Source organism: Plasmodium brasilianum, chromosome 9 (genome assembly GCF_023973825.1).
Source record: "Plasmodium brasilianum strain Bolivian I chromosome 9, whole genome shotgun sequence".
Taxonomy (NCBI): Eukaryota; Apicomplexa; class Aconoidasida; order Haemosporida; family Plasmodiidae; genus Plasmodium; species Plasmodium brasilianum.
This window is the reverse complement of record NC_090122.1, coordinates 1,466,486-1,493,740: the sequence shown is the minus strand read 5'-3', so window position 1 is coordinate 1,493,740 and position 27,255 is coordinate 1,466,486. Positions and strand designations below refer to the sequence as shown.

The following is a 27,255-nucleotide window of genomic DNA, read 5'->3' as shown; positions in this document are numbered from 1 at the left end:
GGCAAGTATTTCCATGTCAGCTCACTTTTTGCGTGCTCAGTTCTTTTTGTATTTTTATAAGAAGCACCACCTCCGTTATTTGTAGTTTTGTACATTTCGATTCTTGTTTCCACATAATTAATACTATTTCTATTTTACTTCATTTATTTTGCATATTTTGTTTTGTACAATCTGTTTCATTTATTTTATTTACTTATTTTACTTTTTTAATTACTCGTGAAAACGTCATATTCTCAACACTTTCAAAATTACAGGAATAATCTTTTATTTGTTAACCCCTTATAAAAGTTCATAATTGTCCATATTTGTGGAAAATAAGAAAATAATAAACTAGCGATATAGTAAAATAAGGAGAGGGAATATTTATAATTTTCCTTCACTTTCAGACAATATATAATGCATGTTTGTTTTCAATTTTAAATTTAAGCAGACAACTTTAGTGCATATTTGATTGGTATTTGTTTCTTTATTAATAGAACGTTCATTAAAAAGAAGAGGAAGAAGAAAAAATATTCATCATATGAAAAGTAAAAAATGTATTAAGCTGAGATTATTTATGCACATTTGATATTAATAAAATAAAGAAGGGGAATAATTTGCAAAAATTGTTAATATGAATATTGCGGGCATCTATACATACTCTTTTTTTTTTCTTTTTTTTTTCTTTTTTTTTTCTTTTTTTTTTTCTTTTTATTGTTATTTACCTTCGATCTGTGCATACACACATATACGCAAGCTCATGAGCAAATTCTGCTACTCAGCGTGTTAACGAAAGTAAGAAGTCGGGTACCCATCGTTATGACAGAAACCACCTATTATAAAAAATATAAATAGGAACCTCTTTCCACTTGACTACCAATAAAATTTTCTCATAAATTAAATATGTACCCTCTTTTTAATTTCTTATTCCCTTTTTTTTTTTTACAAATATTTGATAAAGCAATAAGGAATCAATAAAAAAAGATGCCAATAAAACATGAATGAAAGCTCATTGAACATTTTGTAGTTTTTATTATATTTTTAAATGCCATATTTAAAAGAGAGAATGTAATTAAAATTTGTTGTAAATAAAAACGCCACAAAAAAAAAAAAATAATAAAATAAAATAAAAAAAATAAAAAATTAAACGTAAACGTATAGGTAAAAGTATAAGTGTAATGTAATTGTTAGTAAAATACTAAAAATTCAAAATTCAAAAATGAAAATTCAAAAGATTAGTACAAAAAAAAAATTTGAACACAAATTATTTTAATATATCTATATGATGCACATGTACAAACGGGATAACGTTCAAAAGGTATTACAAAATTAGTATGATTCATGAATTATAAATATGTACACGCGTACGTATACATATATATATACAGCATTAATTTTTAAAAGGGGCATCAACGGTCAAAGTACATACTTAAGCACACACACACACACACATTTATGTCTATACCATTTTGTAAAAATAACCCCTTTTTTTCCACTAGTTAACCTTCATTACTTCCTTTATTGCTTTATTTAAATAATAATACTTTACATCCTCTTCGCTATTTAGCTTACTAATATCCAAATGGTCGCATTTCTTAATAATTACAAATATATCAGCGTAATGCAAATAGGAGCTGATGCTTGGCACAATCATTGTGTACACCCCTAAAAAATACAAAACGAAACAAATCAAAATATAAAAAACATGAAAAGCACAAAACAAAACAAAACAAAACAGAACAAAACAGAACAAAACAAAGTAAAAGATAAAAAATATAAAACATAAAGAGAACACTTCTGAAGGTTTTTTTTTTTCTTTTTTGCAAATGGTCAGGTAAAAAACTGTTTAGTTGAATTATGTAAAAACGGATAAAAAGCACGCAAAATCATATTACACATAAATGAATATGCTCATTTTTACAAAAATGAGAAATCATTGCATACACGTAACAACGCTGCTGATAAGGCTGCCACATAAATGCATACATACATATACATATATACACAAACACACTTACACAAACGTACGTCGTAGTGAAAAAGACTTGCTTAAACAATGCCCTTTCTCCGCAATAAATTCGTAGTACGTGGCAAAAGTGATTATAGTATTTTTTTGATTTTACATATTTGTACATTTATTTATACATTTACTTTACATTTATTTATACACTTAATTATACACTTAATTGTACATTTAATTATACACTTAATTATACACTTAATTGTACATTTAATTATACACTTAATTATACACTTAATTGTACATTTAATTATACACTTAATTATACACTTAATTGTACATTTAATTATACACTTAATTATACATTTTTTTATATATATGTTCATTTATACATTTATTTTTTTTTTGTTTTTTTTTTTTTTGCTCAAACCAATAAGCGGCAAGGGAGTCTTTTCCGACTCGGAGAAAGAATAGACTTTTACATTTTTTTCTTTGATTCTTTCCCTGAAAGAATACTGCAAGTTACTTAATAACGAACCATAATCATTCAGCTGATAAACATACGGAGATAAAAATGTTTTAAAGAAAAGAGCTGTGGAGGATAGTGGTGATCCAAAGTGGGGAGAAGCATAAAAAAAAATAAATTTTGTTTTATTTAAAATTTTATCATCTTTTAATAATACATATTGAGTTAATAGTCCTCCCATAGAATGAGCTATAAATATGATATCATTTTTTTTACCCAAATTTATACTTTTTAACTTCTTTAAAAGAAAATTCGATAGTTCATCCAAATTCATCCTATCTGTGTAGAAATATTTTTCTTTATTTAGGGAGTGTTCATAATCTTCCTCTTTTCTGCTAAAAAAAGAGTTTATTGTGTTTAAATAGGAATACATATAACTAGTGTTCTCTTTTTTGTCTTTATTTTCTTTATTTGACTCATTCTCTTTATTTTCCTTTTTGATGTTATCCATGTAAACTGAATTGTTGCTTGTTACATCCTCCTTGTCATTCTCCTCCTTCATGCGTTTCCCCTCTTTGTAGTGAACCTTCATATAATAATTAGAATCCGGGTACAAAGGCGAATGATAATTGAAAATAAAAATATTAATATTTTTTTTATGAGGGTATAAAATATACATAGGCCACAGTTGATGAGAAAACAAATCGCTATAAAGGTCTAAGTCATTTTTTAATTTTTTATTATGCAGAAATAAAGATTTAAAAATGTTTTTATTTATAATTTTTGTATTAACATATAATGGTAAGATATTTTGGTTATGTTTATAATTTAACATTAGTATATTAATTACATTTTTTTTTATTATGAAATGAAAATTATTACGTATTTTTATACATTGTCTTATTTGTTTTCTTGATTCATCAAACGTAATTACATTTTCTTTTTCTTTCAAATTTTCGACACTACCGTTTTTAATATTTAGTAGATCATCTCCTTTTTCGTTCGGTTCATTTTTCCCCTTTAACGATTGAATACTCGTCTCCTCTTTTGACATTCTTCCTCCTCCTTTGCTATTAATATCAAGGAACGTCCACACACCAGTAGTGCTACTGTTACTGCTTATACTACTGAATCCGCCATCGTCCTTTCCGTTATCGTTATTGTTATCATTATCATTGTTTATACCATCACCTACGTGTGCACTACCATTACGCAGTAATTTCCCTCCTCCTTTTCTGCATTTTTTTATATTATTCCTATAATAAAAATGACGATTATCGGCGTCATGATACATGTTTGCTAATCTCCATGTACGATGAGCGCTTCCTCGTAACCCGTGTACGAACACAATATCTACTTCCATCTTCTTCTTTTGTTCTTTGTTGTTCTTCTTCTCTTCGTCCCTCATGTTCTCCTTTTTTTCCCCCCTTTCCCTTTCTGTTCCCGAATTGATTTCCCATTTTTGTCCAATTTCACCCTCGGTATGTTTATGAGTCCTACTTTTTTTATTTCTGCGTATATTGCACTTTTTTGAGTAAATGTATACAGGCAAAAGACGGTCATGTACATCATAAAAATGATGATTAAATTTGTTAATCATGTACATGTGCTCATCTAATAGTATTTTTTTTTCTTTTTTTTTCATTTTTTCTGTATAAGAGGATGCAAGCGATACTTCTTTGTAATTCATTTTTTTCTGTATAGTTTCATCCATTAGCATGTTGTCTAGTTTGTCTAGAAATGAATCAAATGATTTCCTACAACTCTGCTGATTCTCTGTACCTTCTGCGTAATTCATTTGATTTTCCTTTCTTATTTCTTTAGTTTCTTTATTTTCTCTAACTTCTCTATCTTCTTTAACTTTTATATCTTCTTTAACTTTTATAACTTCTTTAACTTTTATAACTTCTTTAACTTTTTTTGTTTTATATATTCTTTTTGAATTTTTATTTTTTATCACTCCCTTATCCTCATCACTTCCAGGCGCATTATCATGTATGCTAGTTAACAAGATATATTTATTATTCCTAGCTAGCTTTTTTTCCTTACCTTTTTTTTTTTTTTTTTTTTTTTTGGAATTATCATATGCATAAAATACTTATAATGCGATTTGATATTTGTAAATGCTCTTACACTGTCAAAGTATAAAGTACTTGGTATTAGCTCCTTTTTTAAATTCATTAAAGAAAGAAAGTTTATATTGTCATTAAAAAAATAAAATTCGGCACTAATAAAATAAGTAAAATTAAATGATATTCTGAGCATATTTTGTAATATATTTTTATACATGCTATATAAAACAGAAAAGCAATTATACGTTAAATCCTTTACTGAAAAATTGTTTGCAAAAATTTTAATAATAACAGATAGTTCATTATATATTTCATTGCTTTGTCTTTTCATAGTGACACCCTGCGATTTCTTTTTCATTTCAATGTTAAAGTACTCCTTTTCGCTCCCTTTCCTTTCTATCTGCTTCTTCGCTGTATTTTTGTTATTTTGTCCTACGTAATCGCTACTATTGCTGCTAATGGCGTTACCGCTTCCCCTGCTATCTCTGCCCTGTGGAACGTCGATCGGCTCAACATACCTTTGGTCATAGTGAAAAAACTTATTTTTAAAATTGTTGTTTGAGTATAAATTTATCAGAAAGAGAAGATCCAGATTTAAGGAATTCAACTTGTTTATACACACATTTCTTAGTATTATGTGAAGCCCACTTTTTATATATATAGACGGATCCTGAATAATATTCATCAAGTCATTAATTTTTTTCAACAAAATTTCTAAGTTTAGATTATTCTTACTTTTTAATTTATTGTCTATGTTAATTATATTAAATAATATATTTTCTTCATTCCTTGCATTTTTTTTATTATCATTATTTTGTGAAACCATGTCAACGTCCTTTGTGTTACCCACATATACTAACTTGCGTCTTTTCTCAATATATTTTATTATTTCGCTCAGACAATTTTCAATCATATTATTACTACTATTATCAGTGCTAATGCCGCTGATGGTACCACTGGCACTGCCAACACTACTAACATTACTATTCTTCCCCTTATTATTGAAGTAGCACATGTGTTCATTTAACGTTACATAATCCAACGACTGATATGTCAACTCGGTTAGTAGTACTGTTTTGTTCATCTTATTTGTTTTCTTGTTATTTATGTTTTTTAACAACAAATTACACGGAGATTTCGTGCGCTTCTTTTTTTCCGAGTACGAATGTAAAAATATTTCGTTTTCTTTTGCTCCACCACTACTACTATAACAACCTTCTTTCCTATTTGTGTTACTACTCTTGTAACTACTGCTACCGCTAATCCCGTCATTATCGTTTATGTGCTTAATTTCTATGCAATTCCCTGTGCTACTTTTATTATCTAAATTAAACAATACTGACAACAAAAATAACACGTAGCTATTTAACGAATCATTCAGAAGTGTACATTTGGGTTTTATAATATGTTCGTGCGAGTCCATGTGCAAAACATTCAACTTACTCATACTTGTTAAAAAACGAATATTTGAAATATCATTAAATTTAAAAAATACATTACACTTTTCTTTTAAGGAGTTAAAATTAACTATGTAGTTATCTTTTAAAAAGTCGGTATATTTCTTCTTGTTAACATATTTGTTTTTGTTTTTGCTTTTGTTTTTATTGCTTATATTATTATCAAAATTGTTATTATGTGTATATATTCCATAGGTATTTATATTGTGTATATCGTTTTTTATAGAGTCAAAGTATTTATAAACTAATGCAAATTCGTTTAATTTGCTGAAGGAATACTTAAAGATCCTTTTTGGAGGCAACAGAACAATTTTCTTCATATTATTATAAACAAAGAGATAGTAATAAAGTAACAAAAAATAAAAATAAAAATGATAATTTTTCTTTAAGTCTTTATATTCAATATCTTTTTTTTTGTTAACTATATAATTCAATTTTATCAAAAAGAACAACATAAAAGAGTCATCTAGCATTTCACTTTTCGCTTTATTCGTGATTAAGTATTTAAGCAAATAGCAACTTATTTTTAATATCTTCACGTTGCTTTCATTAGACATATATGCACCATCACCCGGAACTGCGGTGCCATCACTGGTAATAACAGAAGCAACCTTATCATCATTGAATCTTTTTAAAAATTCTTGACTTAAGATTAATAATAACGTGTACACCTCACTTGCCCTCAAAAAGTTGGTACAATTTTCCCTTTTGGTTAATTCATGAAGAAGGTCTAAGGAAAAATCACTTAAAAATTTTTCATTTTTATATGTCTTAATAATATCATTATATAAAAATTTAATTTTGGGATATTTTTTTTTCTTAAATAAATATAGAAACGATTGTTGTTTCTTTTTATAATTATAATGAAAAAATAGTGTTTTTTCTTTCTTATTAGCATTATCTTCAATTCTTAATAATAACGGATAGTTCCTATTCTTCTTCTTATATTTCTTTCTATTTTTTAATTTACATTCCCTTTTTCTCTTTTCATAACCTAGTTTTGATAACAAATTGACAGAAGCTAAACTTAGTTTTTCTATGATCTTATCATACATTTTTTTTTTAGTTAGCTATTCATGTTTTTATTTCCCTTACGTTCTGTACATATATTTGTGCCTGTGCATGTTTATTTATTAGATCACGGGCTCACCCATACACCAAGTATGTGTACATAGGCACACATACACACATAAACACATACACGCATATAAACATTCATATGTACATAAATACATACATATATACACATATAAATGCATACATACGAACAAATTAGCGCATATCTTTTTGCAGATATGCACATATATGTTCTTATAACACAAAAAAAAAAAAAAAATTAAATTATAAAAAATATTATAAAATAAAATATGTGATTGCGAAAAATTAAAAAAGTGATGAACTGTAAACAAACAACAATTGTATTAAAAAATTATTAATATATGGACTTGAAAAAATTATAACAACAAAGGTTTACAAAAAAGTACACATATTTTACACGTTCGAAAAATAAAAAACTACACATTTATACGTATATATATATATATATATATATAAATATATATATTAACCATTTGCAAATTGTCACTAATTTAACACAAATTTTCCCTAATATTTAACTATGGCGTGCAATTAGTAATATTATGCAAATCTCTACGAATTTTAATATATACATATATATATATACTTAATAGTCTAAACAATATGGGAAACAGAAAAAAATATGTACTTGTACATATTTAAACGAATTTTCGAAAAATCATGAAATGACCCTTTATACCAATAAAATATATGAATATATGGGCGCATATATATGTGTATATATTTATGCATAAATAAAGTATATATCTTTATATTTACATATACACATATGAATGCACATATTATATAAATATAAGTATTATATATATATATATATATACATGTGCGCATGAGATAAACCAGGTTTTCTTTCTAATGAATTTGGAAAAAAAAAAGAAATATAAAAATTAAAATAATTAAAATTTTTTTAAAAATTACTGAATAATAATGAACAGTTAATAAATTTCAAGATGAACAACGAAATAATTTAATAATAATAATACTAAAGAAAAAATTAAAAAATACTCACGTATGTGTATATGAAACGAAAAATTGAGAAAACTATTCAAATTAATACTTCATTGGTATAATAAATACACAAAAAAATAAAATTAAATTTTTATTTTGAAAACTCTCTTAATTTCCGCATTTAAGTACTTTTGAACTATTTAATGTTTCCTAGTTATACATATATATATATTTATACTTCATATATACATTTTTATGCATATATATGTATACTTCTTCATATAAGTATATATGAATAAGCTAAATAATTGTGTCGTTCAAGCAATACTTGTTAACTGTTATTTATAATATGTAATAGACATGGAAATGGTTACCAAATATATCAACATATTTATGTATATATATATGTATGTGTACATATATGTATGTATATATATATGTATGTATACATATGTATATGTATGTATGTTATTACATATGAATAATTACGTAGTATCTTTTTTTTTGTTGTAACTAATTAGGAAAATGAAATTCATATCCTTTTTTTTGTAGCTTTTATTTTGTTCTGTCCTTTAAGATATCACTAATATGAGTTCCTTTTAGTCTTATCATGTTTTGTCTTCCTTATATGTTTCGTTGTATGCTGCAAACATGTATATATATATTTATATATACATATATTTATAGTAACGTTGTAAAAAAAAATGGTAGCGAACGGTATGTTCTTTATTCTGTTAAACCGACCGCTACTTTCAATAATTTACGATCATTTATTTAGTGATTATTGAACTTAAATCATGTACAAGCCGTTCAATATTTATATATGCACATTTATGTATGTATATATGTATATAAGTATGTACTTGTGTATGTATATATGTATATAAGTATGTACTTGTGTAGGTATATAAACATATATATATTAGGCAAATTAAAATAAAGCACTATTGTTTTATATTTGATTTAAGTTACAATATAAGCGAAATATTGTTTTTGTTGTGAATACGATTAAAAAATTGTACACAAATTGAAAAACACAGAAAAACCAAAAAAAAATAAAATAAAAAAAAATAAAATAAAAAAAAAAAAAATAAAATAAAATGACATCGTTCACGAATAAAGGGGGGGTTAGACACAATGTTTTTCGTTTAAATGCTCATAAAAGTAAGAATAATAAAGAGGAGGGGAAAATAGAAAAAATAAAAGAAAAAGGAAAAGAAAAAACATTCATAAGTTGCTATATAAGAGAAGAAAAAACAACTCCAGTATTCTCTTATAAAAAGATAGAATGGTTACCATATGGGTGTGTATATATATATATATATATATGTAAATGTTTGCATATTGGTATATATGAATTTTCCTTTTTTTGGTAGAGGTAATATATAACCGTATGAGAAGATTCAATTGGCCACCTGAGGGATGCTCAGCTATACACCCAGTAAAAGGAAAATACAATTTTCTTTTTTCGTGGCATCATAAATAATAGTTCATTTACATAATTATATCATCTAGGATAATGACTGTACAACAAATTATATTCTAATATTAGTAATTTCTACCATTATCTTTTTATGTCTATTAGATAGAACCGTATGGGAAGCAATTTTTTGTTTTCAATGCCTTTAAAAGGGACTCAAAATTTGACAGCGAAATTTCGAACATAGTCAAGCCTTTGGTAATTTTTTTTTTTTTTTTTTTTGAGTTGTATTTCATTATGGGTTAACCTTTCTATACATTAGTTCGACTGTTACTTAGAATGCTGCTTCAGTGTTGCACTCCTTTGTATTTTTTTTTTTTTTTTTTTCTTAGATGAACTCAAATAATGAAAAGATTCCTACTGAAACAGTTTTGTGCGTTTGTGATTTTGCAAAGCGTCCTCTGATGTTTCTAAACTACTTAGATTTCAAAATTTTGGTAATAGGAAGATAAACATGTGATATGTTGGATATATAGTTCAGGGCTAATAATGCACTGCTAGAACTTCACAGTATATTTATGGGTGTGTATATCTGGGCATATCTGTGTACATATGTGTATATAAAGTATTATGTAAAAATAATGTGCATTTACAGGAAGCGAATATTGGCAAAATTAAGGAAGGATTTAGAAAAATAGAAGAAAAATTAGACAAGGTAAGATTTTTCCTTCCATTTGTGGCATTCGCATATGTATACGTACGTATAACCTTCCTAATATTGTGTACAATTTTCACCAGTTTAAAATTTGAAGGCTACACAAAATGCAAAAGGGCGTTTAACATTGTACATTTTGTCTATTACGTTTTGCATATTACATAACTTTTTATTTTTTATTTATTTTTTTTTTTTTCTCCCGTTCTAACAGAGTAACTACTTGGATACAAAATTCGGCTTGGTGCTAAAATACAATTTAAACAAAACATACGGTATGCAGCGTGTGAAGAAGGGTGAGCATAATTCATGGGGAATGAAAAAAGGAGTGTTCAGAAAGAGGAAAACGTGAAAGTTGGTAGTTACTGCATGTTATACATACTGTTGTTTTATCATGAAAAAAAAAAAAGAACAAAGAAAAAATTATATATATATATATATATATATATAGGTCCATGTATATACAGACCGATATACAAATATAGATAGATAAGTATATGGAAATGCACAAATATACATATGTCCAGACTGTGAACTTTTTTAATACATACGTAAAAACAAATTAATTATTTTAATAAATCAAATCAGGATTATTCTTTTTTTTTTTTAAAAAAAACTTCCCCCCTTTAATTATATTATATGTATTTATTAAATATTCTCAATTTATTTTTTTCCTTTTTTGTGTAAATCAGATAACACAGATATGCAGTCATATGTGTAGCTAAATTTTAAAAAGAGAAATAAAATAAAATAAAATAAAGAAAAATATATCACCATAAAATGAGATACACTTAAGTATAATACAGTATAGTACAGTATAATACAATAAAATGAAATAGAAATAGAAATAGAAATAGACAAAACGTGGATGTCCCAAGTTGCCATGCTTAACATTGCACAAAAGGGGCTGCCTACTTTTTGGCGTTGTGACCCGCTCGTTCGAGGTAGTACGTTAATCGATTTAAATTGATATAGTGGTAATACCCTAATAAGTTGTTTAACTTTATTTTGGTTTTATACGATTTTCCCCTTAACGAGTTGTCATTAATGCATATGTAGTTTTTCCCATCGCAAATAAAGAGATAACTAAAGGGTATGTTTTTCGAAATATTTGTATGAGAATACAGGTTACTAATATTACCTTGACCACTGGTTAAATCACTCCTTTTTTTTTCTCTTTTTATTTTTTTATGAATTTTTAATTTGAATTTTTGTATCAAATTATTAATCAATGACAAGGGATACAAACTCGCACAAATTGTTCTATGATCTTCTATGGAAATAAAAAAAGTTAGCAACACAATAGTTATTTTAATTTCGTTGAATGTGTAGGTATCAGTTAATAATATGCGCAAAATAGTTCTTAGCAATTTTTTCTTTAAGTATATCATATCTTGTTCTAAATAAACGATACTAAAATTGCTGTCATACACGATACCACAGCAGTTATCACTGCGGTTATCACAGCGGCTATCACTGCGGTTATCACAGCGGTTATCACAGCAGTTATCACTGCGGTTATCACAGCGGCTATCACAGCGGTTATCACTGCGGTTATCACTGCGGTTATCACTGCGGTTATCACAGCGGCTATCACAGCAATTGTTACTACGGTTATCATTTCCACTGTCACTTCCGCTAGCGCCGCCCCTACCACGTTGTCCGTCCGATTTACCCCTTTTAGCGTTAGATGTTATTATATGCTTATTAATATACACATTATTGTTAATAAATTTTTTTTCAATAGATATTAAATCTTCTAATTTTAGTAGATTTAAAAAATTACTATTGTTTGAGTTACTTAATATGTGGTTCATTTTTTTAACGTCCTCGTGAAAATGATCAAACTCGAGAATAATTGGCATTTCCATTTTATTTAAAGAACATATTTTTTCATCATTTTTTTTTAAAGCGGCTTGTTCTTTGTTATTTTTTTCCCTACCTGCACTTCTCGTAACCTCCTTATTAGCCACTGATTGTATGTTCTTATTGTTTATGCTGCTTCTACTTCTACTATTGCAGTCCTTAAGTATCAATGCAGACCTCTCTTTTGATGGAGACCCCCTTATAATTCTTGATCCGTTATATGCCTTTATATTCGAAAAAGATGGACTATAATACACCTTATCTATACACTTAGCTTCCTTATGATTTATTATATTTAGGCATAATTCTTCTTTCTGCTTACTACTATCACACACCTGGTTTTGTTCTTTACTTATTTGTAATATATTAGTTATTTTTTTTTTTTTATTTGTACCTATGTGAGCTTTAGAGGAATTCCCTAATGATACTACCTTGCGTTCTACGTTTTTTCGCCCTACTTCTTTACCTTCTCCGTCCTTGGCTTCTATTCTTTTTTTTTGCACTTTCCTTACGCTCCCTGTTGTATATTCCTTTTCTACTTTACAACTCAAGATGGGTGTTCCGTTCTCATCATGCAAAGCTTTCCCGGAACTTGGACTAGAACCCAAACCTGAGCCACTTTTTTCATAACTGCATTTTCTTTTTATCTTGTTAGAAGTGCTAGAAAGGTTCCTCTTAATATTACGACTTTTCCATTTAACACACGTACTAGAGCACGCTTCTTTTTCTATGTTAAATCGGTTACGTTTCCCCCATCCCTTTTCAATCTTCTTTCTTGTAACAACATCTTTCTCTTCATTTTTTAATTTGTTAAGGATGTACATCGAGTTGCTTGAACTCATTATACTTTCTTTTTTGTAATTAATAATAGTATCCTCACAATTATCATTATTATTATTATTAATATTATTATTATCATTATCATGATTATTATTACTATTTTTTTTTTTTTTTTTTTTTTTTACTTGACACATTTTGTCCTTTTCAGCTACATTTTTTGAAGCTTTCTTTTTTAAAACTTTTATTTTTTTCACTCCTTTCACTTGTTTTGTTTTGTTTTGTTTTGTTTTTAAATTTTCGTCTGTAATTACTATACTCGCCTTTTTTAAAACTTCCACTTTTTCCTGTTTTTCGCTCGAATAATTTCTATTCTTTATAGCATAGCTACTTTTCTCTTTTCCAATACTACTCATTCTCTTATCCTTAACTATACCCTCTTTCTTTGTCAACTTCTTTTTAAGCGTTTTACCCTTCCGCTTGGTGTTAAATGTACCGTTTGATATTTTTTCTCTTTTCAAGGTTCCCCTAAGTGTGGTCAACTGAGTGCAACTGTGAAACTTCATCATACTATTATTACCACTACTATAATCGTCAAAGTTGCTGCTAATTAGACTACTGTTGTTGCCACGAATAATAATAGCGTTGCTCGAACTAGCACGGTAGCATTGCGATGCCCTCATCAGGCTGCTCCCCTCATTTTGCTTACTGCAATAGTTTCCTTTGTATAAATTATCATTGTAATTTTCTAGGTACGCCGCACTGCTCCTTTCTCGTACATTATTTTGATAATCGGCAAATATATCGTTCGAAATGTGAGAGGCATTACTATGTTTTTTACTCTTCTCGCTACGACCCTTTTTGATTACCTCTTCACTGGCCTTCCTGTTTTCGTCTTCACTGACCTTCCTGTTTTCCTCTTCACTGGCCTTCCTGTTTTCCTCTTCATTGACCTTTCCGTTTTCCTCTTCACTATCCCTTTTATTTTCCGCTTCACTGTCCTTTCCCCCATCCGCCAATAGGTGCGAGATCTCTTCCGACTTGAAATACATGCACTCCTCTGTAATTGGGTTGTTAGCTTCAAAGTTATGTATATAATTGTTATGATGATCATAATTATGTGTATCTTTTTCAATAGTAGAATTATTGGCTACCCATAGGGAATCTTCCATCTCATAGGTATTATCATTGGTACAAATATTTCCTGATTCCTCTTTATTGTAATATTTATTACAACTGCTGTAGATGTTATGCTCATTATTATGAAGAGCGAATTGTTTTATATTGTTGGTAGTACAACGTTCAATATGGCTCTCGTTAATTAAATAATTTTTTAACATGTCTTTGCGATTTTTCTCTCTTACAGGAAAATATGTTTTTTCATTTTTGCATGTTCTCATCATCTCTTCATTCATTGAATTAGCTCTGAGAGATGTATTCAAAATTTCGTTGAAATGATTATTAGCTAAAGCACATTCACTACGCTGTCTCAAATGCTCTTGAGAAATGTTATACTTGTTATCACCAGGATTTAAGTAACATCGCCTCTTTGCATCATCACGGCCGTAGTTACCATGAATAATGCCATTACTATTGTTGTTATTATCATTGTTATTGTTACTATTGCTATTATTACTATTGCTATTACCATCTCTATTATTATTACTATCATTGTTATTACTATAGTTACTACTATTGTTACTACTATTTTTACTACTATTGTTACTATTAATATAAAGGTAATTAGAGCCAAGGTCAATGTCGTTTTTATATCTCTTACCGTCTCTTGTGTAGCAATCTTGGTAGGCTCCTAACCCCTCGGCGCTCAGCCTCGATACGCTCAATCGGTTTACACCTTCTTCCCGTTGGACAGTATACACTTTGTCAACACCATGTATATCATTATGAGTATTATATTGTGTACTACTGTTTGCACTATTATGTGCATCTCTATGCAAATCACTATACACATCACTGTGCACATTTCTATATATATTGCTATTATATACACCATTGATGTAATAATTACTATGATCCCCCTCACCACATATGTTTAACGGAGTATCAGGAGCGTCCACATGCCCCTGGCTTCTCGCAAGACGTACATACGCCTGAGGCATTGACACGTACCCGTGCACTTTTTGCAAGTTTTTATTTCTTAGATAATTTAAAGGAATGCTTAAATTGTTTTTCATGTATTCATTTTTACATTTATTAGTACTGTTATACATGTATTGTTTATCCTTTGCATACTTAATGCATTGAAAAAGGTTACACTTAACCATCATATGATTTAATGGTGATCTGCCATTTTGTAAACATAATGCCCTTTTATGGCATCCCCCATATGCTGGACATATACCCCTATTTAAATTTGTACCTCCAATAATATTAACATGTTCATTTGGAATGAAATTATTTTCAGATGGTCTTATATATTCTGTAGGTAACTCATTTTTTCCTATTAAATTATTATGAACATTCTGAGAAGAAAAATTTCTTTCCTTCATTCCATTCATTTTTGCGCAATTCATATACATCTGATTAGTCCCTACAATGTTAGCTTTTTTAACTGTGTTGATACTTGTGTTTTGTGTTATATAACTAGGAACACTATCATGGACGAAATTAAAATTTTCTCTACTGTCTTGCACCTGTAAATTTCCACTCCTACTACTATAATTGTAGCCATGAAATGTGCTCGGATTTGTCAACTGATCTTTCACATTCTTCTTAATAATCATATTAACCTTTTTAAGACTACCGGTTCCCAAATCCTTATTGCTTGTATAGATCCTTTCTCTAAAATTATGGTTATTATACTTGTTCTTGAACGAATCATTTCTGAGTAAATTATTTCCAAATAATGGTTCTTCGTCTTTTTTTGATATAGTTCCGTATAAGTTGACCTTATCTGCGTTCATGAGGTTGGCATGTGTCCTTTGGATGCATGTTCGAAAAATGCTTTCCTTCGAAGCAGATGCTCTATTTAAATGGGCAGATTGATGCGATGAACCCAAGTACTCAGATTGCATCCCTCTCTTACTTAAATGATTGAGGTTGTTCATTGTTATGCTTTTGTTCATAAATTCTTGGGGTACTTTTTCCCCTTGAAAAAAATGATTATTGAAACATTTTATGTTCATACATTTTCCCGCCTTATCAACTTGTGCTTTTTCGTTGGTATTTTTCAAAACTATTTTCTTCTGATAAGTAGCATTATTTCTTATACAAGAAATGAAGTCATAATTGAAGTTCTGCTTAATTAATGAATTGCAATGTGTGTTTCTATTAAGCGAATAATTTGCAGTTGTTCTTCTGGAGCTACTACTTAAACTTCTATTACATCCGAACCAGCCTATATTCGGAGCGTCATATATGTCATACATTGTTTTGTACGTTTTTTGCAGTTCATTAGTATAATACTTATCCCTATGTTGATTAGGTGTATTTCCTTCCATAGATGAAATATTTGCATAATTTGTTACTTCTTTACTTTGCGCAAATAAATTATATAGAGGGTTGATTAAATACTTGTCAATGATACTGGATCTTACCCTCTCTATCTTTTCACTATTAATCATATCATTTCCGCTTCCTCTAATGTTTTCATTGCTATTACTTCTACTTCTGTTACTATTTACACATTTTTGATGCGTAGGTTCATACTCCCTCAAATGAGTATTTGATTTATCTACACCGTTATTCATACTTGTATCTTTCTTTGCGACGTGCCCACTATTCGTATCTTCATAACAATTTATATATATCCTTCTACTACTTGAGTGTTCATGCGCTTCTTCATTATTACTCGAAGTTATGTTTTTCATTCTGTTATTTGAGTCTCTAGATAGTTTACGATTAAATTCCATTACGTCTTTATTTAAATTTATCCTCTCTTTTGTGTTTACAATCTTACAAAGATGATTATTGTTTAACATCATTTTCTCAGTTTTGTCAGACCTCAAAACTTGCGCATTTTTTGCACCCTTCAGATGAGGAGTACTACCAATATGCTCATCTTGGTTGAAATATATCCCATTATTGTTGTACATAAGTTTTAATATGATTTCCTTTTCACTCACATTTCTCCGACTATTCATACATTCTGCTAATTTTCTACTATTCGCATAATTTGTTTTTTTTACAGTAAATATAGGATTATCTGATGTTTTAAGAATATTTTTGTATTGACAACGTTGTATGTTTTCCTTTGACTCCTCATCATGTACACTATTTATATTGTTCATATCACAACTACTATGTTCAGTACCTTCCTCTTTTTTATATGCTACGTTATTACTGGGAATGCTCCAACTATTACTAATGGTACACACTGCATTTGCTATCTCTTTATATTCATTTTTTGGAGAGAATGAACTCTCATATTTTCTCTCGATTTTTTCCTCCCTTCCGCCGCTTTCTGGGCTTCTTTCGCTTCCTTCACTTGTACCACTCCCATCAATTCCTTTACTTGTCCTGCCTTCTCCCCTTTTTTTCCATTTCTTCTTTTTTTTCTTTTTCCCCATCCTCTCCATTTCACACTTTCTATATGTTACTAAATCGTTGTTATAATTTAAATTATCATTTTTCCTTTGTGAAGAATTCATAACCTTATGATACTCATTCGAGTTTGTAGAGATATAACTATCTTCATCCCTTATACCATCATGGTATAAATAATCATTTATATTTGACACATTACAATCACTGTTAAATATTCGTTCATTTTTATTATCCTCGTCTTTCATTTTAGTTCCTTTATTGTATATATTGTCTTCTACCCATATTTCAACATCAGAAAATTGGTCAAACACGTACTCCTTTTGGACCCTCCCCGCGTGCTTCCCATTGTTATGGTAGGCATCCTTTTTACTCCTATCGCACACACGTCTATGGATTTTTCGTGTATCTCTCTTTCCTGTACCATCTGTTTCTAGCAGATGATTTCTCCCAGAATGGCTGTAATTTTCCCTTTTATCATAAATTCCCTTATCACTTTTTACAGTATTAACATTTGTAATCATTGAGTGTACATTATTTGAAGGTAACCCATTCGTGTTGTACTCATTAGTAGTAGTACCTTCAGTAGTGCAATTTTTACTTTTAGCACTTAGTTTCCCTTTACATCCTTTCCTTTTATTACTAAAAGAAATACTATTTTTTAATAGCTGTGCTTTATGTTTTAAGGTGATAAAATCGTCTTTTATGCTGTAGCTTTTGAGCTTCTTCATACTATAGAATATTTCTAAGCCTTTCTGTCTGCTTTCTTTTTTACCAATATAGCTAGTTTTTAGTACCTCTTCATTACCCTTCTCTGCGGAAATATATTCTGAGTGTAAGTTTAAAAAAGAACTAGCAGCCTTTTTTATTTTGTTATTTTTAAATTTTTGCAATATATTAATTTTTTGAAAAAAGCTTTCTCTTTTTTTTTTTACCTTAGAATTTTCCATTTTATATGCTCGGTAATTCATCGCGTGTTCGCTACTACAATTGCCATTATTACTGTTATTTCTACTTTTATCACTACTGTTATTTCTACTTTTATTACTATCGATGTTACTAATGTTGTTACTACAGCTTCTACTGTAATTGTCTATAAGTTTAGATATCACCTCATTGTTTTCTCTTTTTTTCATCCCTACAGACACATGCTCGTCCTGCAGTTTTTTTTTTTTTCTTCCTCGTACATCTACTTCTTGTTCTTCTTGTTCTTCTTTCTTTTCTTCCTCATTCTCTTCATCTTCGTCCTCTTCTTTTTCTTCTCTCCTTTCTTCACCTTTTTTTTTATCATCTCTTGATCTTTCAACATATGAGTCATTATCTGTAGAAATTACGCTTTCATATAAGCTATCCCTCTTTTTGCGTTTTTTAAAAAATGAAAAGAAAGAAATAGATTTAGACCTTGCTTTATTCTCCTTTGTATATTTATTAGCATTTTCGTGGAACGTTTTTTTTAGCATTTTGTTTATTTAATACTTATAGAATATTATTAACAAAAAGAAACACATAGATACGTAAATAGGCATGTATGCATATATACCTGAGTACGTTTGCACACATACGTATTTGTATGTATGTATGTATGTCTGTGTGCATATATGTATATATATACATATATACATATATATATGTGTATTTATATAAACCTAGATTAACACAATTTCATCCTTTTTAGGTGAAACAGTAATAGAAGCGTTTTTTCTTAGAAAGTGTATGGGGGATTTATGAGTAATTTATAATTAATGTAATATAAAAAATAAAATATATAACCACATTGGTATGTACATATGCTCATAAGTAGGCAAACGTAAATGCATACGCACAAATATATGCTAATTAGTAAATATACACATATACTGTTCATATATATATTTGTGTGTAAATGTATAAAATAAGGTGTATATGCTAATTTATGCATGTACGCAAATAGGACTCATTAGCAGTCTTACTAAGCAAAAAGAAATAGTCTTAATGCTATTTCATATGAGTATTCCGGACAGTCATATTATTTTTTAATTTTTAAAAAATACATAAGCTTAAACAATTCATAACGCGCTGTATAGTGAACTCTTTTGCTTTTGCATTTGATTTTGCCTTTTCCAAGTATGAGTATATAACAATTAATTTTTTGAAATTTTTGAAATATGTACGACCTCAATGATAAAGTTTTCAAACCAAAAATAATTTTTCAGTGCATTTAATTATTTTTATACTTTGGATTGAAAAACGAATAAATAAATAATTATATATACATATTAGTATATATTAATAGGAAATGCGTTCTTTTGAAAATGGGAAAAAATAAAAAAATAAAAAAATTTTACAACGCATACAAAACAAAAGCAACACATCAAGACAAAATACCATTTTAAAAAAAAATATCCATTTCACATGAAAACAAAATTAACACGATAAATTTAGTAGTAGCAATTGTAAGAATAATATTATTCATAATAGTAATGTTTCACGCTATATAAAAACGTTACACCGACTGATGTAAAAAAAAAAAAAAAAAAAATAGTAAAATAGTAAAATACACAATTATTATGTACATATATGTACGCTCTCGTATTTATACAAGCATACACACATGCGCCCATGTATGACGTTTCGTTTGGTATGTGTTGTCTTCATGCGTAAATTTATTTTATTCTTTGACGTTTTTACGAAGATTTTAGCTCCTTTTAGCCGAAACATTGTTTATTCTCAAACTGGAAGAGCATAAATTGTAAATATATGTATATATGTATGTGGACAGATATACGTATGTATGTATGTATTTATGTATATGTATCAAAAGAAAAAAAAACGATTTATCTTAAATGCTGGTCTTAAAGATAAATAAACGAATAGCAACTGAATAGCAACTCAAATGCACGACGTTCTTGTTTGTTCAAAAATTAATTTTCTTTTTCTTTTTCTTTTTCTTTTTTTTTTTTTTTTTTAATTATACACATTATCATGTATGCTTTAAAAATACGATTTAAACGAGGGAAAATAAACACGGCTCAATTGAAGTAATGAAAAATATATGGAATAAAACAGAATGGCGAAAAGAATTGTTTATAAAGCACAACTGCGTTAAATTATTAATTACACCTGCTACCTCTAGTAGCACTGTGTAAGTTGAGCAAAATAATGAAATGCTTAAATATATGCTTCTATTCCTAGTAGCTCCAATTTTCAAGATACACTTAAATAAATGTATCCTTTTTCGTTAATAAAAAAAAAAAAAAAAAGTTGTTATGTACAGGAAAGACTACATATGTAAAATGAATTCATCTAAGATTTGTACAAATCAGAACAGATCACTATTTTTATGTCGGTATTCATTTTCCAGTAGTCTCGATATTTTTTTAATTTTTTTTTTTTTTTCCTTTTCCTTTTGCATTATTTTTAATAGACCTAAAGGCATGAAGCGTTTTTTCCCTAAATTTATCTCTAGTCATAATTGGTTTTAAAGGAACATAAGAGTAAGGTAGTGGCTTATTTTTCTTAATAATATCCCCTTTTCCTTTCTTTGATTTATATAAATTATTACTTCCTGTAAAGAACAGATCTGCGTTCTTTTTATTTTTTCCTTTCTTATTGGACTTAAGTTTGTAGTGCATATTCTGTTTTTCATTCATTAGGTTATATTTTTTATTTATAATATCATCACTTTTCTTTTTCTTCATCTTCAAATCGTTTGAATGCAAATAGACATCCCGAATAATTATCTTTCCATCGTTACTAACTCCTACAATTTTTTCCTCATCCGAATTACTAAGACTGTCTTCTTCTTGTATATATTTTTTTTTTTCTTTATTTATATTTTTCTTGATAAAATAATTTTCACCAAATAAATTGTTTATTTCTTTTTGATTTGTTAAAGGGGGAATGATACTCAAGTTTTTTTGTGATTTTTTTAAAACACATTTTTGGATATTATAAAGTATTTCACAGATATTTTTATTATAATATATCACTTTTTTAATTTTGTTTTTTTCTTTTTTTTTTTTTTTACTTAACACAATTTTATTTAATGTTTCCTTTATATATGTAGTCTCTTTTTCTCCTCTACATTGTTGTAATCTTTCAAAAAATGAATTTGCAATATATTTATTTTCATTTTTCTTTTTAATAAAGTTATTATTGCTCTTATTCTCCTTACTCATTTTCCCTTTGCTAATGCTCCTTCTTTGTTCTTTTTTACTCTTGACAAAAATTTCTCTCCCTTGGTTCTTCAATTGTTCACCTCCGTTTGTTTCAACTTCATCATTGTCATCTCTCAAATTTAGTTCACTATTATCTGAATCGTTTGATATATCTTCGTAGTGTTCTTTCGACATATCGTCTAAACTATAGTCCGATGATGCGTATAACATGTGTACACTTGGTACTCTTTTTTTTCCATTCATCTTTACAGGCATAAGCCCATTTCTCGCATCACTGTAAGCGCCATTACCACTGGTACTAACACTGTAGTTGCATTTGTCACTCCTACTGTTATTGTTACTGTTACCACTTCTATTACTTCTTCCACTTGTTTGCCTATTTGCTATTAACCTTTTGAAAATTTTTACCCCCGGTTTTTCCAGATAATTAATCAGCGTCTTCCCCGATAGGCCATTACTTGATACCTCCTCCACTTCAACCATTTTTACTGCTACTCGATCTTCTCCTATTCCTTTCACTATTGCATCCCCCTGTTCTACCAAATCATGCAGTTTTAAAATAAATTTCTCCACTAAATATGTAAACATGCGGTTCATCAAAACACTGTTAAGCAGTTTCATTAACCCCGTTATATTGCTTATCACAACATCTTTATTAAATACATCCACACATATCAAAAGAAATTTCAGAAGGACCTTTAGTACACTTTTCTCATTTTCATTCGATAGAGCTATGCACACCTTAAACAACTGCACTTGGTCCTCATAATCTATTTTATACTTCTTTACTAATAAATATAATATATATATTGCTATTTTTTTACAATTATGTTTTTGTACTAACAAACCTGGAGTCACATGTAAAAGGATATTTTTTACGTTTTCCTTTCCAATATATACAATATTTTCAAATAAATTATTTTTTCTTAATTTTGTGGTAAATTTTTTATTTATGTAAAATAATGATTTCATTATTATGGGTAATAATGCACAAAACAAATCATAACTGTAGTTTCGATCCAAACCTTTGCATACTTTTAAATATAATGTTAAATTATTTAAATAGATATAAAACTTTTTAATATATTTATTTATATTATAATTAGAAATATTTTCAAAAAAAAGAAAAATGTTCTTTCTTGTCATTATTGTAGGTAAATTATTTTCTATTATTTTGTATCCCACATATATGTTGTTATATATATTCAACTCTCTACTATTCAAACGGTGCATAATATCACATTTTTCAGAATTTATAAAACTTCTCTTATCACTACTGTTACTACTACTATCCTTTTTCATTTCCTTTAAAAAAATGTTAGCAATACACTGAAACAACGCAGAAACATTATCAAATATTAAGATTCTTGCATATATGAGTTTTTCTATAACGCTCTTTAAGTCTTTCTTAATTTTTATTTTTCTTAATTTTTCGACTCTTTTTCGTAAATTTGTTTTTTCTCCTCCCTCACTTCTAATACCTTTTTTAATTTTTTCACTTTTTCGTGTATTTTTTTTTCCCCCTCCCTCTCTTCTAATACCTTTTTTAATTTTATCTCTTTTTCGGATATTTTTTTCACCACCCCTTTTTCTTCTAATAACTTCTTTAATTTTGTTACTTGTTCGTGCATTTTTTTCTCCCCCCTCTTCTTCCTTTCGCATATCATTATATTTGTAATTATAAGATGAGTGTCCTTCCCTCTCCTCATTATCTGCATGTATCGTGTTAAATAGACTCACATCCCCCTCTACAGCTCCACTGTCCATAACCTGAAAAACGTTCGTGTTGCCATTTAGGCTATCATTATTACCATTACTATTACTACTGTTACTATTACTACTGTTACTATTACTACTGTTACTATTACTATTACTATTACTGTTACTATTACTATTACTGTTACTACTATTACTATTACTATTACTGTTACTACTGTTACTATTACTATTTATATTCTTGTCGAATTTGCCTATATCATAAACATTATTACTTTCCAAAAAAAGCGCATCCTTTTTATCTTTGCTAATATTACTGAGACCACTGAACTGGTTGGAAGTGGTGGGTAATTCATCCACAACATTACTACACATTTGAACAGATTTATAATACAAGGAGTCCCTTATGACCTCCTGTTTGTTTGTCTCATCTCCTCTCGTTAAATTAATGTGCCTATCATTACTATCATTCAATTTAGACATAAAATTTTTGCAGTTAATGAAAGCAAAATAAGATGATTTCTTCCTCAATTCAACCCCTATAAAATGAATTAACTTTTCATAATACGTAGAGCATAACTTGAGTTGTTCATATGAAAAAAAAGGGGTGAACATTTTTAAAACTAGTAGCAAGCTAATTACAGAAATTATATTCTTTTCAATTTCATTTCTTAATATATGTTGCTCTAGTATAACTATAATATCATTAAAATCTGTAGTTGACGTATAGTATAAGCACACACGTATCAAGTCGGAAAATTTCTCTATAGTCGTATGTATATTTACCATATTTTCCTGCACTAATGTAGTAGTAGATGAAAATTTTTGATTTAAACAAAAAGTTACAATAGAGACAAATTTTGGAATAAAAATTTTTAACAAATTGTCTGATATATAATTTAAAAAAAAATTATTTTTTTTTAAATTTATATTTGTGTATTTACATTTAATATTCTTCATTTTTTCAACACCTATAAAACCTGAAAAACATTCAACCTCATCATTTATTTTTAACGTAGACAAATAAAAATGCTCAAAAAAATTAATTAAAAGTGGTAATAAATTAAAATCATCATAATTTGTAAGCTTAGTAACTAATATATAAAAATCTTCAACTTTTGTTGACATGAAATAGTATAAATTAATACAATCATTCATTGACCGAGTTAAATGAATTAACACATTTTTTATATATGTCAAAAATAGTTTGCTCCTTACACTATATTTTTCTTCTTTTTCATATAAATTAATATAACACATTAATAAAGGGTAAAAAAAATTCATTACAAATTTTAAATTACCGCCGTAAAATAATTTATTTGTATCCTTAAGAATTTTATTTAATATAAATATATCCTTAGCTAATAATTCATTATTTGAAAAAAAAAAATATTCTTCGAAAAAATAATTCAAACCTAATATACGAAACGATTTTGTTAAACAACTAGTTAATATATTTTTATATGTTTCATTAACATTTGTTAGTATATAATTTCTATAATCATTTGAAAATTCAAAATACTTAATTTTTAAAAATGTTTTTACCTCGTTCATATTATTTGCATACACTTGTTGATGTTGCTCAACATGCACATTAACATATGAATTATCCTTCAAATTTTTATCCTTTCGTTTCATATATTCATCTGAAATTATCAACATATACAAACTCCATATTCTTTTTATTACATCTTCATACATACTCTTATGCTTATTATTGAACAAGTCAACAAAGTGATAAAACTCTTCATTTAGGTCATCATTTTTTTCCTTGTACAAATGAATAATTATTTTTTCATAAAATGTGAAAACTTCTTGAACAGCCATAAATAATGGTGCATGAATTAAAAAATTCTGAACAGTTAATAATTTATTTAAAAACTGGAATGAATTAAAAATAATAAAATAAGAGTACTCATATTCACATATTCTTAAAAAATCTAAAGAAAAATATAATAATACTATGTGCTGATGTATAATATGCATATTGCTAAATAAATTATAAATGATGATAAAAATGTTTTGCGTTAAAATGTTCATAGTATCTTTCACTTCTTTCAATTTTTTTTCTACTTTTAAATCCACCTTATCATAAAAAATTTCAATCATGTTTTGTATTTCAGCCTTATTATTTTTTATTTTCTCACTTCCAACACTTTTATTGTTACATAAGATGTCCATATAATTCGTTATATTTGAATGCCCATTTTTTTTCCTCTCTATCAAATGGTCAACGCCGCTTGCTCTCCCTTCGTCGTGCACGTCTTCTGCTATATCTGCTACTATATGTGCAGCGGCATTTGCTTCTACGTATGCCCCTCCATTTACTTCTACATCTGTTGCTATGTCTGGACCACCACTTAATAAGTAATATTTCTGTTCACTTTCGTTAAACTCCCTTCGCACATCGAAGCTCATACTCTCATGCAAGTGTTTTAGTACTGTAAGTAAAAGAATAGCATATTTTGATTTGGTTCGGGAACAAATATTCTTCTTTGAAAAAAAGTGGTATTTGTTCTTAAAATACACTAACATCCAGCGTAAAACGAAAAAGTTAAAAATTTTATAATTATCATCATAAGAATTGTAATTATCATTAATATTTATTAATTCATTCATTAGTTCAAAAAATATATTCAAGAATTCATGGTCATCCACATTCGTAAAAGGGAAGTTGTCACTATTTTCATCCTTTACATTTTTTGCAGTTTTTACATTTTTTGCCTTTTTTGTATTCGCTATATTATCCCCATGGTTTCCCCTCTCGTGTAGCTTTTGATATATATTAAAAATGGAACAAAAAAAAAACAAAAATTTTATTTTGTACATATATGGCAAGACATGGATAACATATTTTATAACATTCATTAATTTGCATAATACATTAAAATTGTTTGAACATTTTATAACTTTTAAACTTTTATATATATAATTAAAAAAAGTATCTACTTTATATTTTGAGCATATATTTATATTGTCATCATTTTTATCTTTTATATTTTCAGCTGAAAACCCAAGTTCTTCTATTTTCATTAATACATTTTCATGATCTACACACTTTTTAATAATACCATAAAGAATTTTATAACTAATACTTTTCAGTGTTTCATTCTTATCAAAAATTAAACAATTATTTATTATATCTGTTTCAACAATTTCTTTTTTGCTAAATAATTTTTCTTTTATACATTCAGTAGTATTTCCCCCATGTGACATATACTCATCAAAAGTGGAACTACCATTTGCGTTCCTGACACTACTCTTCCTTACGTATTTTATAATTATATTTGTTATAAATTCATTTGTTAAAATATTGCTTTTATGTATCTTTGACTGGTTCTTATTCTTTCTCTTAATTAACGACTTGGTATTCTTTATGAGACTCCTAAAGTTTCTCTTCTTGCATCTTTTAAACTTATCCATTTAGCACACCCGTGCGTGGAGATACATGCACAATGGACGCACGTATATGTAAATATGTATGTATAATTACATTTATATATGCTTACACATATATATGCTTACACATATATATGCTTACACATATATATGCTTACACTTATGTATGTTTATACTTCTATATAATTTTATTTATATATGTATATATTAAAATGTTTACACATGGAATAATGGGTACCCGTGGGTGCCAGTTCACCCTAATATGTGTATATATACAGTATTCTTGTAACCGCGCAACCGGGTATTAATTTTTAAGGGGATCTCTTTTTCCTCTCCTTTTTGCAACTTGCAAAGTAATGTACTAAATCGCTCCGGTTATAAGTAGGATATACAAATGTACATGCCTCGGTATATGTTTATATGCATATTCCTGTTTGCACGTTTATAAGTTTACGTTTTTCTTGCATATATACAACACACTACATGGTACGCCAAAATATTCTTCTGCATAAGAATACTCACAATTTTCTTAATTTACCTTAGGGTACACAATAATGGGAATTATATACTTTCACGAAATATTTCATCCCAAATGATATCTGCTTTATATTATTGTACTTTCAATTAAAAAAAATAAGATAAGAAAATGTAATATAATACCTCTACCGAAATATATGAAAAACGGTCAATAAAAAATCTTTTATAAAAAAAATAAAAATTAAAAT

At 27.9% G+C, this 27,255-nt stretch overlaps 3 protein-coding genes and 1 pseudogene across 4 annotated transcripts; 1 reads left to right on the top strand and 3 right to left on the bottom strand.

Annotated features, from left to right (window-relative positions):
* Positions 1–1,474: 1,474 nt before the first annotated feature.
* On the bottom strand, positions 1,475–6,989 carry MKS88_002944 (alpha/beta hydrolase; the record flags this gene model as incomplete). The annotated part of the gene is made up of 3 exons (XM_067215996.1): positions 1,475–1,644; positions 2,370–4,405; positions 4,504–6,989. 3 exons carry the CDS (start codon positions 6,987–6,989, stop codon positions 1,475–1,477), a joined length of 4,692 nt encoding a protein of 1,563 aa, XP_067073519.1.
* A 2,091-nt stretch (positions 6,990–9,080) lies between these two features.
* MKS88_002943 lies at positions 9,081–10,464 on the top strand (annotated as a pseudogene). Its single transcript has 6 exons — positions 9,081–9,285; positions 9,357–9,421; positions 9,566–9,658; positions 9,793–9,897; positions 10,056–10,115; positions 10,327–10,461. Coding segments are annotated over exons 1-6 (663 nt in total).
* A 559-nt stretch (positions 10,465–11,023) lies between these two features.
* On the bottom strand, positions 11,024–18,718 carry MKS88_002942 (uncharacterized protein; the record flags this gene model as incomplete). The annotated part of the gene is made up of 1 exon (XM_067215995.1): positions 11,024–18,718. One exon carries the CDS (start codon positions 18,716–18,718, stop codon positions 11,024–11,026), a length of 7,695 nt encoding a protein of 2,564 aa, XP_067073518.1.
* Positions 18,719–20,614: 1,896 nt separating this feature from the next.
* MKS88_002941 (uncharacterized protein) lies at positions 20,615–26,554 on the bottom strand (the record flags this gene model as incomplete). Its single annotated transcript, XM_067215994.1, has 1 exon — positions 20,615–26,554. The coding sequence occupies one exon, from the start codon at positions 26,552–26,554 to the stop codon at positions 20,615–20,617; it is 5,940 nt and encodes a 1,979-aa protein (XP_067073517.1).
* Positions 26,555–27,255: the final 701 nt, after the last annotated feature.